This window comes from Rhinopithecus roxellana, chromosome 5, assembly GCF_007565055.1.
Source record: "Rhinopithecus roxellana isolate Shanxi Qingling chromosome 5, ASM756505v1, whole genome shotgun sequence".
Taxonomy (NCBI): domain Eukaryota; kingdom Metazoa; phylum Chordata; class Mammalia; order Primates; family Cercopithecidae; genus Rhinopithecus; species Rhinopithecus roxellana.
In genome coordinates, this window is record NC_044553.1 from 48,871,881 (window position 1) to 48,890,184 (window position 18,304).

An 18,304-nucleotide genomic window follows, 5' to 3' on the forward strand; every position below is an offset into this window, starting at 1 on the left:
TGCTCTGATCTTAGTTATTTCTTGCCTTCTGCTAGCTTTTGAATTTGTTTCCTCTTCTCTAGTTCTTTTAATTGTGATGTTAGGGTGTCAATTTTAGATCTTTCCTTCTTTCTCTTGTGGGCATTTAGTGCTATAAATTTCCCTCTACACACTGCTTTAAATGTGTCCCAGAGATTCTGGTACATTGTGTCTTTGTTCTCACTGGTTTCAAAGAACATCTTTATTTCTGCCTTAATTTCGTTATTTACCCAGCAGTCATTCAGGAGCAGGTTTCTTAATCCTGAGTTCTAATTTGATTGCACTGTGGTCTGAAAGACAGTTCGTTGTGATTTCTGTTCTTTTACATTTGCTGAGGAGTGCTTTACTTCCAACTATGTGGTCAGTTTTGGAATAAGTGTGATGTGGGGCTGAGAAGAATGTATATTCTGTTGATTTGGGCTGGAGAGTTCTGTAGATGTCTATTAGATCCGCTTGGTGCAGAGCTGAGTTCAAGTCCTGGATATCCTTGTTAACCTTCTGTCTCATTGATCTATCTAATATTGACAGTAGGAGTTAAAGTCTCCCATTGTTATTGTGTGGGAGTCTAAGTCTCTTTGTAGGTCTCTAAGGACTTGCTTTATGAATCTGGGTGCTCCTGTATTTGGTGCATACATATTTGGGATAGTTAGCTCTTCTTTTTGAATTGATCCCTTTACCATTATGTAATGGCCTTCTTTGTCTCTTTTGGTCTTTGTTGGTTTAAAGTCTATTTTATCAGAGACTAGGGTTGCAACCCCTGCTTTATTTTGCTTTCCATTTGCTTGGTAGATCTTCCTCCATCCCTTATTTTGAGCGTATATGTGTCTCTTCATGTGAGATGGGTCTCCTGAATATAGCACACTGATGGGTCTTGACTCTTTATTCAATTTGCCAGTCTGTGTCTTTTACTTGGGGCATTTAGCCCATTTACATTTAAGGTTAATATTGTTATGTGTGAATTTGATCCTGTCGTTATGATGTTAGCTGGTTATTTTGCCCGTTAGTTGATGCAGTTTCTTCCTAGCATTGATGGTCTTTACAATTTGGCATGTTTTTGCAGTGGCAATGGCTGGTACCGGTTGTTCCTTTCCATGTTTAGTGCTTCCTTCAGGAGCTTTAAAGGCGGGCCTGGTGGTGACAAAATCTCTCAGCATTTGCTTGTCTAGAAAGGATTTTATTTATCCTTCACTTATGAAGCTTAGTTTGGCTGGATATGAAATTCTGGGTTGAAAATTCTTTTCTTTAAGAATGTTGAATATTGGCCCCCACTGTCTTCTGGCTTGTAGCATTTCTGCTGAGAGATCCGCTGTTAGTCTTATGGGCTTCCCTTTGTGGGTAACCCGACCTTTCTCTCTGGCTGCCCTTAATATTTTTTCCTTCATTTCAACCTTGGCAAATCTGACATTTATGTGTCTTGGGGTTGCTCTTCTCGAGGAGTGTCTTTGTGGTGTTCTCTGTTGGCCTGCCTTGCTAGGTTGGGGAAGTTCTCCTGGATAATATCCTGAAGAGTGTTTTCCAACTTGGTTCCATTCTCCCCATCACTTTCAGGTACACCAATCAGACATAGATTTGGTCTTTTTACATAGTCCCATATTTCTTGGAGACTTTGTTCATTTCTTTTTACTCTTTTTTCTCTGAACTTCTCCTCTTGCTTTATTTCATTAATTTGATCTTCAATCACTGATACCCTTTCTTCCACTTGATTGAATTGTCTATTGAAGCTTGTGTATGTGTCACATAGTTCTCATGCCATGGTTTTCAGCTCCATCAGGTCATTTAAGGTCTTCTCTACACTGTTTATTCTAGTTAGCCATTCGTCTAATCTTTTTTCAAGGTTTTTAAGCTTCCTTGGTGATGAGTTTGAACATCCTCCTTTAGAGAAGTTTGTTATTACCAACCTTTTGAAGCCTACTTCCATCAGCTCGTCAAAGTCATTCTCCGTCCCTCTTTGTTTTGTTGCTGGCGAGGAGCTGTGATCCTTTGGAGAAGAAGAGGTGCTCTGGTTTTTAGGATTTTCAGCTTCTCTGCTCTAGTTTCTCCCTATTTTTGTGGTTTTTATCTACATTTGGTCTTTGATGCTGGTGACCTACAGGTGGGGTTTTGGTGTAGATGTCCTTTTTGTTGATGTTGATGCTATTCCTTTCTGTTCGTTAGTTTTCCTTCTGAGAATGAGGTCCCTCAGCTGCAGGTCTGTTGGATTCTGCTGGAGGTCCACTCCAGACCCTGTTTGCCTGGGTATCACCAGCGGAGCCTGCAGAACAGCAAATATTGCTGCCTGATGCTTCCTCTGCTAACCTTACTTGCTATATAGTGCTAACCTTACTTGATCCTATAAGAGGGGCACCTACCTGTATGAGGTGTCAGTTAGGCTACACAGGGGTCAGGGACCCACTTGAGGAGATAGTCTGTCTGTTCTCAGAGCTCAAAAACTGTGCTGGGAGAAACACTGCTCTCTTCAGAGCTGCCAGGCAGGGACGTTTAAATCTGTAGAAGTTTCTCCTGCCTTTTGTTCAGCTATGCCCTGCCCCCCAGAGGCAGCAGACTTTGCAGAGCTGCAGTGGGCTTTGCCCAGTTTGAGCTTCCCTGGCTGCTTTGTTTACCTGCTCAAGCCTCAGCAATGGGGGACACCCCTCCCCCTAGCCAGGCTACTGCCTCGCAGGTCAATCTCAGACTGCTGCGCTAGCAGTGAGCAAGGCTCTGTGGGTGTGGGACCCGCTGAGCCGGGCACGGGATATAATCTCCTGGTGTGCTATTTGCTAAGACCATTGGAAAAGCGTAGTATTTGGGCAGGAGTGTCCCAATTTTCCAGGTGCAGTCTGTCACGGCTTCCCTTGGCTAGGAAAGGGAAATCCCCTAACCCCTTGCGCTTCCCGGGTGAGGTGATGCCCCACCCTGCTTCAACTCGCCCTCCATGGGCTGCACCCACTGTCCAAACAGTCCCAATGAGATGAACCAGGTAACTCAGTTGGAAATGCAGAAATCACCATCTTCTGCATCGATCACACTGGGAGCTGCAGACGGGAGCTGTTCCTATTCAGCCATCTTGGAACGGAAACCAAATGTTTGTCAAATAGACCATTGAGTTGGTGTAGAAGGTCTAATATAAGTTTACACCAGAAAACATAGAGAACAGAAAAATCACCAGAAATCTGATGGTAACATTTAGAGATAGAATTAACACTTTTTTTTTTTTGAGACTGAGTGTCACTCTCTTGCTCAGGCTGAAGTTCAGTGGCTTGATCTGGGCTCACTGCAACCTCTGCCTCCCAGATTCAAGCAGTTCTCCTGCCTCAGCTTCCCGAGTGACTGGGATTAGAAGTGCCCACCACCACGCCTGGCTAATTTTCGTATTTTTAGTAGAGATGGGGTTTCACCATGTTGGCCAGGCTGGTCTGAAACTCCTGACCTCAAGTGATCTGCCCGCCTCGACCTCCCAAATTGCTAGGATTACAGGCATGAGCCACCGCACCTGGCCAGAGATAGAATTAACACTTTGATTTGTTAATTTCTAGTCTTTATCCTGTGCCTTAAAAAAACAGATCACTCACCATTTAAAGTTTTATATGCTTTTTCTAATCTAACATGATCATAAACATTCTTCCATGTTATTAAATAATCTTAAGTGGAATTTTTAATGACTGCATAACTCATTAAATAGTCCAAGTGCTTTAAATAATACTGCTGTGTTCAAATTTCTGAATAAAGTCTTCTTTTTTTTGGACTATGTCCCAGGATAAATTTGTAGAAGTAGAATAAATCAAAGGGTAAAAATATTTTTAAAACTTTCTATACATATACATCACTAAGTATTTCCCAAGCATGTGCTTATTTACACTGTTCACAACAATGAATTAGAATGCTAACCTTACTTGATCCTATAAGAATTATTTCTGAGGTTGGGGGTGGTAATTTATTTAAGCAGACTATTCAAGTTACAGCAAGTTCCGTAACTATCTAGGCCATTTTATGTTGAAAATTTGATAAGTGCACATCTGTTTACCTCTGTTGTTCCTAAATTTCAAAGAAGAGAATAATATAATAACATATTAAATATACTTACTGGAAAAAATAGTAAAATATTTTATGTATACTGCTTTATTAGAGACATTTAGCAGTTAATATTTATCTTGCAATTTCAAACACCAGAATCAAAAAGTAAGAGTTTCAAAAGACCAAGTAAGAGAAATAGCCTAAATTACAAGAAAGAAGTCCATCTATTCTAATATTGTTGCTTTTAATTATTGTTCCCTCTTTGTGTCTCTAGGCTGTTACCAGATTCAAATGAATCTTGAAAATAACAAATGTATTACAAATATAAGGGGAAGTTTCATTTCAGGCCGTCTAATAATTTATTTTGCTAGGATCTTATTGATAGGAAGTAGAGGGAAAGCTATAGATCAAGTCAGATTAAATTAATATTTATTCAAGAGCTGCCCAGGCTGGAGTGCAGTGGTATGATCTCAGCTCACTGCAACCCTCTCCTCCTGGGTACAAGTGCTTCTTCTGCCTCAGCTTCCCGAGTAGCTGGAATGACAGGCACGTGCTACCATGCCCAGCTTATTTATATATATACATTTGTATTTTTAGTAGAGATGGAGTTTCGCCATTTTGGCCAGGCTGGTCTCGAACTTCTGACCTCAAGTGATCCACCTGACTCTGACTCCCAAAGTGCTGGGATTACATGTGTGAGCCACTGCACTCAGCCCATTTTCAGTCTTTATAGCATTATTTTGATAGGTATTATTTTGATCAGTGGTTCTAAAACTTTAGCATGTATTAAAAACCACCAGGAGGGCTTGCTAGAACACCAATTGCTAAGTCCTAACCTCAGAGTTACTGCTTCAGTAGGTATGGGATAAGGTCCAAGTATTTGCATTTCTAACAAGTTCTCAGGAGATGCCAATGCTGCCATATAAATTTCTTACATGAATTGTTACTAACTTTTAAAATTTTTTAGGAAAGAGAGAAGTTACGTGAAGAAAAGCGAAAATATGTGGAATACTTAAAACAGTGGAGTAAACCTAGAGAAGATATGGAATGTGATGACCTTAAGGTATAAACATGTTATGTGATGTTTGGCACACATAGGTTTTACATGCCTTATGTGGCTTTGCTGATGAAATCATTCTTTTATTTAATAGCAGCCTCTTTTCTTTATATTTAACCGAGAGAAAATAGCTAGTTAAGCAAATGTTCACACTTAGAATTCCAAGGTAGCATTGTTAGTGTTTTATAATCAGCTTTGATAATGGATCTTATTCTGTAGAAATAATAGGTCAGTTTGTGTAATCCTTAATAATCCAAAAACCACTGTAGCCAGGCATGCATTTAGCTTGATTGCTAGGTAAGGATTCTGCCTGTTTCCAGAAATGGCCAAAGTGTCCAAATCAAACTCATTCAACTTGGTTTATAAAGAACAGTTTCTAAATCAGTAGATGGTAGATTAATTATGTTCCAAATCATAAGGAGATAGTACATTGAAGGTAGTATCTCACAGCTGATTTGACTTCAAAATGTGGCTTAAGAGACTCTTACTAGGAAATATAGTCAGGAATACACTCAGCCTAAAGCTATGTTCTTAGTAAAAGGAAGGAAAATGTTCCTTTCTCCCAGTCCCTTCTCAGGAACTGTGATTTAGTAAAGTTGGAACAAGTTCAGGACATCTATAATTTTAGAAGTTTCAAAGGTGATTGTGATAAACAGCCAGGGTTGAGAACCAGTAGCTTACAAAGAATAATGCTTAATAGTTAGGTAAAAAGTATGTCATCTCTACCTTTTAAATTTTCCTTTTCGTGGTTCACATAGTTATATAAATTGTTTAATCTTTCAGGAACTTCCAGAACCAACACCAGTGAAAACTAGACTACCTCCTGAAATCTTTGGTGATGCTTTGATGGTTTTGGAGTTCCTTAATGCATTTGGGGAACTTTTTGATCTTCAAGATGAGTTTCCTGATGGAGTAACCCTAGGCAAGTGCTCTAGTTAGCTATTGCTACATTATAGTTCATCCTAAACTTAGTGCCTTTAAAAACACAAGCCATCTTGTAAAGTTCTGTAGATCCCAACTGGAGTTGGGATCTCTCTGGTCTAGCTAGGTGTTCAAAATGGCTTCTTCTTACACAGGTTCTGGTGCCTTGGTCCTCTTCATGTGGCCTTTCATTTCATCAGAGTATCTCATTCTTATTATGTGGCACCTGGGGACTCTTAAGAAGCAGGAAGCAGAAACTACTAGTCCTCTTAAAGCCTAGGCCTGGAATTGGCACAGCCTTACTTCTGCCACATTCCATTGGTCAGAGCAGTGAGAGGCCACCTTGGGATTCAACAGGATGGTGGAATAGACTCCACTTCTTGAGCAGGGAGTGGTATATGGGTGTTTGCAGATAGGTTATTGCCCACCTTTAATTTGTAATTCTCTTTGGCCTATGTACTTATATACTTTTACTTTGTATAAACATTTATAATGCATTTAGTATAAGGAGAGATTTGGATCAGATTTTGAATTTTTGGCTGTCACATGGAAAAATAATTTTCTTAAAATCTATGTAGAGACTTTGAAATAGAGAATTATAATGCCACTCTTTTTTTTCTTGAGGCAGAGTCTTGCTCTGTCGCCTAGGCTAGAGTGCAGTGGTGAGATCTCAGCTCACTGCAAGCTCCACCTCCAGGGTTCAAGCAATTCTTCTGCCTCAGCCTCCCAAGTAGCTGGGACTACAGGCGCCTGCCACCGCGCCTGGCTAATTTTTTTCTTTTTCTTTTTTATTTATTTATTTATTTATTTTTATTTTTTTTTTGAGACAGAGTCTCGCTCTGTCACCCAGGTTGGAGTGTAGTGCCTAATCTTGGCTCACTGCAACCTCCACCTCCTAGGTTCAAGCAATTCTCTGCCTCAGCCTCCCGAGTAGGTGGGATTACAGGCACCCGCCACCATGCCCAGCTAATTTTTGTATTTTTAGTAGAGACAGGGTTTCACCATTTTGGCCAGGCTAGTCTTGAACTCCTGATCTTGTGATCTGCCCACCACGGCCTCCCAAAGCGCTGGGATTACAGGCGTGAGCCACTGCGCCCGGCCCAATTTTTTTGTATTTTTAGTAGGGATGAGGTTTCACCGTGTTAGCCAGGATGGTCTCAATCTCCTGACCTCGTGATCCGCCTGCCTCAGCCTTGGCTCATTATAGGCATGAGCCATTGTGCCCAGCCTATAATGCCACTCTTATTTTAATAAAAGTGTATTCTTTAGGGGGGCTTTCAAATTATTTTATTTCTCCTTATGAGCCGGATGAGGCAAGAATCATTGTGCCTTATAGATCAAGGAGGTCTAAACAGTGCTGGTTTAGGTGAGATGAATTAGATAAGAAACATTTATTTATGACTTAGACACAATATTAGGATTAAAACCTAATGCGGATAATGACCTCTCCTGTTCACTATTTGCACATACATAGCCCTCAAGAACAGTGGCACAATTAACAAATATTTGCATTGTTCAGATTAGAATAAAACTATAATTTTTAAAATGTGCCTTAATTCGTGCCTTAAATTTAAATTTAAATGAAATATGTTGATCTATTGAGGCTATTTTGACTTACTTGAATGAGGTGACTTTGGCTTATGATTTTATTGTATTTTATTGTAATCTATGTAAATTGTTTCTTATTTTGGCTTGGATAATACTTGGTTATACTTTCATAAATTGATGCTTAAGAAAATAGGTGCACATACTATTGTTGATTACATGTTTCTTCCAGTGGAATTGTTTTTTCAGTACATGAACAGAACTTTAAATTCATTTTAAACATTTTATTCACAGAAGTATTAGAGGAAGCTCTTGTAGGAAATGACAGTGAAGGCCCACTGTGTGAATTGCTTTTTTTCTTCCTGACTGCAATCTTCCAGGCAATAGCTGAAGAAGAAGAGGAAGTAGCCAAAGAGCAACTAACTGATGCTGACACCAAAGGTCAGAGTTCAACATTATTGCTGATTGAACCATAGTAGTTTTGTAGTGAAACTAATTTTTGAAGGCTAATTTTAAATTAAATTGGCTTTTATGCTTATAAAATATAGTTGTTCAGGTTACCTGATGTTGAATCATATGCTAACAACATACGAATTATGTTATAAAAATTTTGTTTTGATATAACCTGTGTCTGACAACCTTAAAGATATTTTCCCTCGATCTATCTTGCTTTTATTCCTTTAGACTTTTCCTATGATTTAGGAGCATTATAGATTTCATTGACCAGTATCTGTAATTCCAAGAGATTCTGCTAACTAGCACTGTAGCACCGTTTCTTTGTTTTTTGGGGGTTCTTTTGGCCCCTAACTAAGGAAATACTTTTTTTTTTTTGAGATGGAGTTTCACTCTGTTGCCAGGCTGAAGTGCATTGGCATGATCTTGGCTCACTGCAACCTCTGCCTCCCAGGTTCAAGCGATTCTCCTGCCTCAGCCTCCCGAGTAGCTGGGATTACAGACGCCCACCACCACATCCAGCTAATTTTTGTATTGTTTTTAATAGAGACGGGGTTTCACTGTGTTGGCCAGGCCGGTCTGGAACTTCTGACCTCAGGTGATCCACCTGCCTTGGCCTCCCAAAGTGCTGGGATTACAGGCATGTGCCACTGCGCCTGGCCAGGAAATACTTTAATTGTAATTAATATTTTAAAATGAAAATACTACTGCTGATTTCATTTTAGATCTGATAGTTTTTACATCAGAGTTAAGTAAAATTTTACTTAATAGTTCGAACTAGATAATTTGCCCTTTAAGTTCTGTACGCTTAAATATCTAGAGTCAGTTGTATGCTACATGTTAATGCAGGAATAATTCTTGGGGCAAACCCTTACATATTTTTAAAACAGTACGTTCACTATTTTGTTTAGGATTTACCTCAGTCAGAGGAAATGTTAAGCATTTCTAATAAGAGATTGATTTGGCCTCCTGAATAATACCCTGGACTTTACCATATATGAGATTTAGGACCAGAAACTTGATTAAACAATACTTGAGTGTGTTACGTAAAAATTCACAATAAGAAAGAACTGTTAGGAGACATCTTGATATCAGAATATTGGTACAGAAAGATGGGATATTCCTCCAGTCAGATAGTTTTGTTGACCTTAGATAATTCAAGGTCATCTTCCTTTATGCCTGGTCTCTGAAGCAACAGGATATTGATGAGTATGCATTGATGTTTGTTGCCTTTTGATTTTACAGCCTGAGTTCAAGCAAAAATATATTTGTATCTAGCTTGAGTGCTAACCACCATAGGTCCCTTATTAAGACCATTTTAAACAATATGACCCCTATTGTCATCTCAGATAATTTAGTCGATTAAATGATATTCTTTTAGCTATTATATTTATTAATGGCCAATATTATAGGGTTATTGATCAAATTCTAACAGTACAAGACATAAAGCTGTATTTAATTCCAGATTTGAATTGTGTAGTTTTAGAAGTCATGGTGGAAAATAAAAGTGTGGTAAAAAGGAAATGGTATGGGAAAATTAGTATTATAAAGGAAAAATATATATAAGCAATGGTTGGTGTTTGAATTGCCATTACATTCTCTTCTCTTCTCTTCTCTTCTCATCTCTTTTCTTTTTTGAGACGGAGTTTCGCTCTTGATGCCCAGGCTGGAGTGCAATGGCGCAATCTTGGCTCACTGTAACCTCTGCCTCCTGGGTTCAAGCGATTCTCCCGTCTCAGCCTCCTGAATAGCTGGGATTACAGGTATGCACCACCATATCCGGCTAATATTGTATTTTTAGTAGAGACAGGGTTTCTCCATGTTGGTCAGGCTGGTCTTGAACTCCCGACCTCAGGTGATCCGCTTGCCTCGGCCTCCCAAAGTGCTGGGTTTGAGCCACTGCGCCCAGCTGCCATTACACTTTCATGATTGATCTGTGAGTTTTTAAAATAACTACTGCCTATATAGGACTGTGTATAAATATAAGATGTATCTCTCTAAATAATATTGGTTACTTAATAAAAGTTTTAATGCTGTCTTTGAAAATATTTAGCCTGGGTGACATAGTGAGACCCTTGTCTCTACAAAAAATAAAACAAGGCTAGGCGCGGTGGCTCATGCCCGTAATCCCAGCATTTTGGGAGGCTGAGGTGGGCGGATCACTTAAGGTCAGAAGTTCAAGACCAGCCTGACCAACATGGTGAAACCGCATCTCTACTAAAAATGCAAAAATTAGCCAGGCATGGTGGCACATGCCTGTAATCCCAGCTACTTGGGAAGCTGAGGCACAATAATCCCTTGAACCCAGGAGGCAGAGGTTGCAGTGATCCGAGATCGCGACACCAGTCTAGGCAATAGAGAGAGACTCTGTCTCAAGAAAATAAATTTAATTAAAATTAGCCAGGTGTAGTCGTACATGCCTGTAGCCCCAGCTACTTGGGAGGCTGAGGTGGGAGGATTGTTTGATCCTGGGAGTTTGAGGCTGCAGTTTCCTGTGATTGTGCCACTGCACACCATCCTGGGACAGAGTGAGACCCTGTTTCGAAGGAGAAAAATATATATATATATATATATTTTTTTTTTAATGTTAGGGAGGAAAAAAATAAGTCTGGCATTTTTCACTGTTTTCTCACTTTCCCTATTATTTATTACTGACCACATTTTACGTGATGTAAAATAAGTGATGTAAGAGACTACACATTGTTTCATTTAATTCTCATACTACTCTTTTGAGGTAGATACTATTTTCTGCATTTTACATATAAAGAAACTGAGGCTTAGTTTGAAGAAACATGGCTAATAAGGAATTGATGGGATACAAGCACATGCAGTCTGATCTAGAGACTCATTACAACTGTGCTATGTTGCTTCATAATATGGTAAAGAAGTTGAATTTTTGAATATATGTTTCCTCTGGCATTGCCTGTAAAATTATCTGTCTTTGAGAAGATCTAATTTCTTTGGCCCTTGGTCTCCCTGTTTTTATATCAAACCTGAGAGATTTTGACTACCAATTTTAAAAATCTTATATTTAATACATCAGTTCCTCTCTTTAGTCTTATGAACTAAAAAGCCCTTCAAAGTATGGGAACAAGAGCATCCTCTTTATATAGAATAGTTTTGTGTATTTGTTGGATCATTGTCTAGTGTTAGAATTGTATGCACCTAATTCTAGATTATGATGACAATAAATATATCTGTTGCAGTTAGTCATAAAATACTGGATATAATTTGGCTATATTCTCTTGGTGTGATGTACCCAAGTGACTATCACTAAGCAAATCCTAGAATGGTATTTAGTTTCTTAAGAATGCCATATGATCGATAAAGAGTTAAAGAATATATTTTAGCATATTACTTTAACACAATTAAAAATGCATTTCATTGGTTTTTCATTTCCTAAAGGCCTTTTTATAGCCTTTGTCTTAGGAAATTATAACTTTCTATAGATGGTATAGGTTGAATGTGGTGATTGCTGCAGGATGAGAGCCAACACACTTTTACAGTTTGTATCTAGGACTGTTGTTAATTTTGGAGTGCTCATCAATTAAATTTGTTTGGCTTTATATATATGTAAAATGAACATTGAGGAAATTTTAGATATAGTATTTTTCTGCTACAGAAGAATATGATTTCTGTCATTTGGGCTAGATTAGGTCTGGTAGGAATGACTTTTGGCATATATGCAGATTTTATAGATAGCTTCTCCTGTGTGGCCCTACGTATGCTTGAAATGCCATGAAATTGTCAATGATTGTAATTAGATACGATCCCAGAGCTGCCTTTTTCCTTTAGTAAGGGACTGTTTTCTAAGGTTAATTTTGTCAGGCTTTGGACTTTGGTAGGAGAGTCATATAGTAGAAGGCTAAAGAACCACGGAAGATTAGCCTAGTGATTTTCAAACTCTAATCCAAGGCACCCTACAAATTGTTCAGAAATTCTTCAGTGCCACTGCAGGAGAGTTGGAAAGATGAAAAGGCAGAATTCTTATCTCCATATCTCACTTTAACAAGAGCATGTTTTATCTCTTTTATATTGAGTTTTCAAGAAAAAAAAAATTTTTTTGGAAGAATTTGAAAATGGCTGATCCAGACTCATTCCTTTAAGAAAGATGGGCCGGGCATGGCAGCTCATACCTGTAATCCCAGCACTTTGGGAAGCCAGGGCAGGTGGATCATTTGAGCTCAGGAATGTGAGACCAGCCTGGACAATGTGGCAAAATCCTGCCTCTGCAAAAAATACAAAAACTAGGTGGGCATGGTGGCATGCGCCTGTAGTCCCAGCTACTGGGGAGGCCGAGGTGGGAGGATGGCTTGAGCCCAGAAGGCAGAGGTTGTAGTGAGGTGAGATCGCAGCACTGCACTCCAGCCTGGGCGACAGATTCAAAGCCTGTCTCAAAAAGAAAAAGAAAAATGAGGCTAAGCACGGTGGATCACAAGGTCAGGAGTTCAAGACCAGCCTGGCCAAGATGGTGAAACCCTGTCTCTACTAAAAATGCAAAAATTAGCAGAGAATTGCTTAAACCTGGGAGGCAGAGGTTGCGGTGAGCCAAGATCACGCCACTGCACTCCAGCCTGGTGACAGAGTGAGACTCTATCTTCAAAAAAAATAAAAATGAACCCCAGATTAAGTGACTTGTCTCAAGGGCACATTATGAGGCACTAGCATAGCTAATACTAGAATATACATTATCTGACTCTTAGTCTGAATCTGTGTACACTGTACTATGATATAACAGAAGGGTTTTTCATAGCTTGACACTGATCAATCTATGTATTATACTTAGGAATAACTGGATATACTAATGCTTTACACACATTTATACCAGTAGATTTGTTGTTTAGTTTTATGTGTAAGCTAAGCACTATTTTAAAGCTAAAGCAATTTATTTAGAAAATTCAGGGAAATCTTCCTGTTGTTTTGTTCTGTTCTGTTTTGTTTTTGAGACGGAGTCTAACTCTGTCACCCAGGCTGGAGTGCAGTGGCACCATCTCGGCTCACTGCAACCTACGCCTCCCAGGTCCAAGCGATTCTCATGCCTCAGCCTCCCAAGTAGCTGGGGTTACAGACATGTGCCACCACGCCCAGCTAATTTTTGTATTTTAGAAGAGACGGGGTTTCACCATGTTGGCCACGTTGGTCTCAAACTCCTGACCTCAGGTGATCCGCCCACCTCGGATTCCCAAAGTACTGGGATTACAGGCATGAGCCACTGCACCCGGCCCCTGCTGGTTTTTGGATTGGAAATTTTTCTTTTTTTTTTTTTTTTTTTTTTTTTTGAGACAGAGTCTCGGTCTGTCACCAGACTGCAGTGCAGTGGCACGATCTTGGCTCACTGCACCCTCTGCCTCCCAGGTTCAAATGACTCTCCTGCCTCAGCCTCCCGAGTAGCTGGGACTACGGGCGCGCACCACCGCACCCAGCTAATTTTTGTATTTTTGGTAGAGACAGGGTTTCACCATGTTGGCCAGGATGGTCTGGATCTCTTGACCTTGTGATCTGCCCACCTCAGCCTCCCAAAGTACTGAGATTACAGGCATCAGCCACCGCACTTGGCCTGTAAAATTTTCAAAATAAAAATGTCAAATTTTGATGAAGATATTTCAATAGTTAAATTACAGTAGTGCCATCTTTTACTTCTTTTAGCTCATTTTCTGTGATGATTTTGTGATGACTATAACCTATACTTTGTTACGACTTAATCTTAAAATATTCATAAAAGGGATGGGCACCGTGGCTCACGCTTGTAATCCCAGCACTTTGGGAGGCCAAGGCGGGTGGATCACCTGAGGTCAGGAGTTCAAGACCAGCCTGACCAACAAGGTGAAACCTTGTCTCTACTAAAAATATAAAAATTAGCCGGGCATGGTAGCAGGTGCCTGTAGTCCCAGCTGCTCAGGAGACTGAGAAAGGAGAATTGCTTGAACCCGGGAGGTGGAGGTTGCAGTGAGTCGAGATCGTGCCACTGCACTCCAGCCTGGGTGACAGAGAAAGACTACGTCTCAAAAAAAAAAAAAAAATCATAAAAGATTAGGGTATCTTTAAATGGATTCCAATTTTCAAGGTAGACTTTTCTAAGGTTATATTGAGTGAGGAGATTTGTTTTTAATTCTAAAGTGCATTTTATCTTTTGGGGGGAATGTTTATGTGCGTCTCATTGGTAATTTGGAAATTGTCTTTTCTGTTAAGTTATGAAAATGTCTGTGTAGTGCATGGTTTAGGATTTATAGCTGTAGGTGGTGATGAAGCAGAATGTGAATAATGCTTGTACCTAGTGTTTGTTCTTTTGAGGTTCTGAATGTTAAGGTTGTTTGCTGTTTTTTTCACCATTTAAAACGGGCATTATTCCCAAATATTCAAGCTTTGATTTGCACTAGAATAAAGTATTTATTTCCTTAAAGATTTAACAGAGGCTTTGGATGAAGATGCAGACCCCACAAAATCTGCACTGTCTGCAGTTGCATCTTTGGCAGCTGCATGGCCACAGTTACACCAGGGTATGTGTGGGTTTTGTTTTTTTGTTTGTTTGGCTTTTTATTTTTAATTTTATAAAGGTACATTTACATTGCTGAGTATTTATTGTTTATATTCTAAATGACTATTTCATTTTTAACAACTATAGGCTGCAGTTTGAAAAGTTTGGATCTTGATAGCTGCACTCTTTCAGAAATCCTCAGACTGCACATCTTAGCTTCAGGTGCTGATGTAACATCGGCAAATGCAAAGTATAGATATCAAAAACGAGGAGGATTTGATGCTACAGATGATGCTTGTATGGAACTTCGTTTGAGCAATCCCAGTCTAGTGAAGAAACTGTCAAGCACCTCAGTGTATGATTTGACACCAGGTAAGCTTTGCAAGTTGGAATTTGTACCTGCCCACTTCCTACCCTCTTATGCCCAGAAAACTAAGGAGCTGATGAGAAATTTTATGTTAAATCAGTATTAAAAGAGAAAAAGATAAAGCAGACTATTGTTATTATTCATATTAACTTCAATTATTTATGATTGTCTTTTTTATTTGGATTTTCTAATATTTTTAAATGTATGATTAATCTACTACAGCTACTGAGTTTAAAAGGGTGAGAATTAGCTAGAAAATTAGCTTTCTCTTGTATTCATTAGTGTATCAGAAGTTTAAATGGCTGCTAAATCCTGCCATTCACTTGAATAAGTGTTTGAGGTATGAGAAACAGTATATAAGGTTAAGATGAAGCTATTTTTACTTCCTTTTTTTAAAGAATTACATGTACAAGTAAAGAGTTTAGTATACTTTAGAGAACATACAATAAAGTAGAATACCTTACTTCCTAACATTTGCAGTCTTTATAATTAATGGTGGTTTTTTTGTGCAGTCTTTTAGAAATAGTAATTTACCATGGTCTTTTTTTTTAATTCATGTGATTACAGTTTAGTATTGATTTGAACTTCAGTTACTCAGCCAAAAAATTAAAACTTGAGGGCCAGACACAGTGGCTCATGCCTGTAATCCCAGCACCTTGGGAGGCCAAGGTGGGCAGATCACCTGAGGTCAGGAGTTCGAGACCAGCCTGGCCAACATGGTGAAACACCATCTTTACTAAAAACACAAAAATTAGCTGGGCGTGGTGCTATGTGCCTGTACTCCCAGCTACTCAGAGGCAGAGGCAGGAGAATCGCTTGAACGCAGGAGGCAGAGGTTGCTGTGAGCCCAGATGGTGCCACCATACTCCAGCCTGGGTGACAGAGCAAGACTCCATCTCAAATAAGTAAAAAAAAACTTGAAAAACAATTCTTTGTAATTACAAAATTTCTCATGTTTATTTAACTACTAGTATACAAGACACACATTTGAAATGCCTCATATATCAATAGCTGTTAAACTGGATTCAGAGTTGCCTTTTTTGTTTGTTTGTTTTTTGAGACAGAGTCTCAGTCACCCAGGCTGGAGTGCAGTGGTGCGATCTTGGCTCACCGCAATCTCCACCTCCCAGGTTCAAGCGATTCTGCAGCCTCAGCCTCCCAAGTAGCTGGAACTAACAGGCACATGCCACCGCATGCAGCTATTTTTGTATTTTTAGTAGAGATGGGATTTCACCATGTTGGCCAGGCTGGTCTCGAACTCCTGACCTCAGGTGATCTGCCTGCCTCAGCCTCCCAAAGTGCTGGGATTACAGATGTGAGCCACTGCGCCTGGCCCATAGTTGCTTTTTTCTGAAGACATGTCATTGACATGTTTGAGAGACTACTCCCTATTCTTTATTAGGCATTTTCATATTGAGCCACAAATTTAAAAAGTTCAAACACAATTCATTTGTTGTGATTGATAATACAGAAGTATTTACCAATTTTTGACAGGAGAAAAAATGAAGATACTCCATGCTCTCTGTGGAAAGCTACTGACCCTAGTTTCGACTAGGGATTTTATTGAAGATTATGTTGATATATTACGACAGGCAAAGCAGGAGTTCCGGGAATTAAAAGCAGAACAACATCGAAAAGAGAGGGAAGAAGCAGCTGCCAGGTAAGAAAGAATTGTAATAGTTGTGTTAATGAAACTGTTTATTTCTTTGCATTTAAAACCATATTTCACATGGTGCTATAATGTGGATTTGATTATACCGATGTTTGATGGCTTTACTAAGAGCTTGTGAATGAGGCCAGGCGTGGTGGCTCACGCTTGCAATCCCAGCACTTTGGGAGGGCGGATTTGGGAGGTCAGGAGTTCGAGACTAGCATGGCCAACATGGCCAAACCCCGTCTCTACTAAAAATATAAAAATTAACCGGGTGTGGAGGCGCATGCCTATAATTCCAGCTACTCGGGAGGTTGAGGCACAAGAATCACTTGATCCTAGGAAGCAGGATCAGCCTGGGCAGCAGAGTGAAACTGTCTCAAAGAAAAAAAAAAGAAAAAAAAAAGCTTATGAATGATTACTACATTATAGTTTTATAATAATGTTTGGAGTACTTTCCATGATTTGATTAAAGACAAGATGCTAAAAGTGAAAAGTATATGTGCATCAGATAGACTACCATATTTCATTTTAACTTTTAGAATTCGTAAAAGGAAGGAAGAAAAACTTAAGGAGCAAGAACAAAAAATGAAAGAGAAACAAGAAAAACTGAAAGAAGATGAGCAAAGAAATTCAACAGCAGATACATCTGTTGGGTATGGTGTGAATCACACTGTTCACCTGCTTTACCATACATAAAGAATAAAAACCAGACATGTTAAACTCTAAAAATGCTCTCAGATTTTTAGAAAAGTTGTCTTTTATTATAGGTACATGATAACTTCCCAGAAAAACACTCAATAGGCTATTTTTAACCAATAATATATTTCTCTGTCCCTTCCACCAGTATCACAGGTGTATACTGTATTTCATAGTTATTCTGCACTATATAGAAGAACAGGGTTGAGATTGGATGTTTTTTGGTAGATGATATAGGGAGAGGATGACTGCACCTTAAGTAATTTAGAGATACCTAAGTATTTTATTGCATTTTAGAATATTTGAGATAGGACTGTCTATGAAAACAAGTAGGAATGTGACAGAAATCATCTTTTTTCTTTTTTAAAGAAATCTGCAAAGGAAAGTTCTGAAAAAACTCAATATTCCAAAATTAGTATATTGACTTTGACTTTTTAATACTTGTGTGTAAAAATACCCATTAATAAGCCTTAAGATCTTAGGTCACAAACTTGCAATAGAAGAAAATATTTGCAAATCGTATATCTGATAAGGGACTTGTATCCAGAATATAAAATAATTCTTACAACTCAACAATAAAAAATTGAAAGATTCAGAATAGGGAGTTAATTTTTTAAATGTCAAAAAATAAAGAAGAAATAATAAAAAGAAAAAACAATTTTTTAAAACAACCCAATTAAAAAGTGAGCAATGGATTTGAATAGATATTTCTCCAAAGAAGATATGCAATAAGTACGTGAGAAGATGCTCAACATCATTAATCATCAGGGAAATGTACATCAAAACCACAGTAAGATAACACTTCACACCCAGTAGGCTGGCCATAATCAAATTGACAAACAATAACAAGTTTTGATGAGGAGTTGAGAAATCAGGACTCTCATACATTGCTTGTGGGAATGTAAATGATGCAGTTACTTTGGAAAACAGTTTGACAGTTCTTCAAACAATTAAACCATTTGTTACTGTATGACCCAGCAATTGCACTCCTGGATATATTCCTGAGAGAATTAAAAGCATACCTTCACCCAAAAATGTATACACAAATGTTCATAGCAGCATTATTCTTAATAGCCAGAAGTGATAACAACCCAAATGTCCATCCGTTGATGAATGGATAAACAAATG

At 38.8% G+C, this 18,304-nt stretch overlaps 1 protein-coding gene across 2 annotated transcripts in view; it reads left to right on the plus strand.

The window, feature by feature from the left end:
* The window catches only part of BAZ1A (bromodomain adjacent to zinc finger domain 1A), a 131,086-nt gene that overhangs the window by 81,019 nt on the left and 31,763 nt on the right, over positions 1 to 18,304 (plus strand). The window contains exons 10-16 of one of the 2 annotated variants that reach the window (XM_010377369.2): positions 4,976 to 5,071; positions 5,849 to 5,987; positions 7,826 to 7,972; positions 14,386 to 14,481; positions 14,607 to 14,831; positions 16,321 to 16,486; positions 17,020 to 17,133. In XM_010377369.2, the coding sequence (XP_010375671.1) occupies positions 4,976 to 5,071; positions 5,849 to 5,987; positions 7,826 to 7,972; positions 14,386 to 14,481; positions 14,607 to 14,831; positions 16,321 to 16,486; positions 17,020 to 17,133 (983 nt within the window). The remainder of the gene's footprint in view (positions 1 to 4,975; positions 5,072 to 5,848; positions 5,988 to 7,825; positions 7,973 to 14,385; positions 14,482 to 14,606; positions 14,832 to 16,320; positions 16,487 to 17,019; positions 17,134 to 18,304) is intronic. The other variant, XM_010377370.2, reaches the window with a different exon arrangement.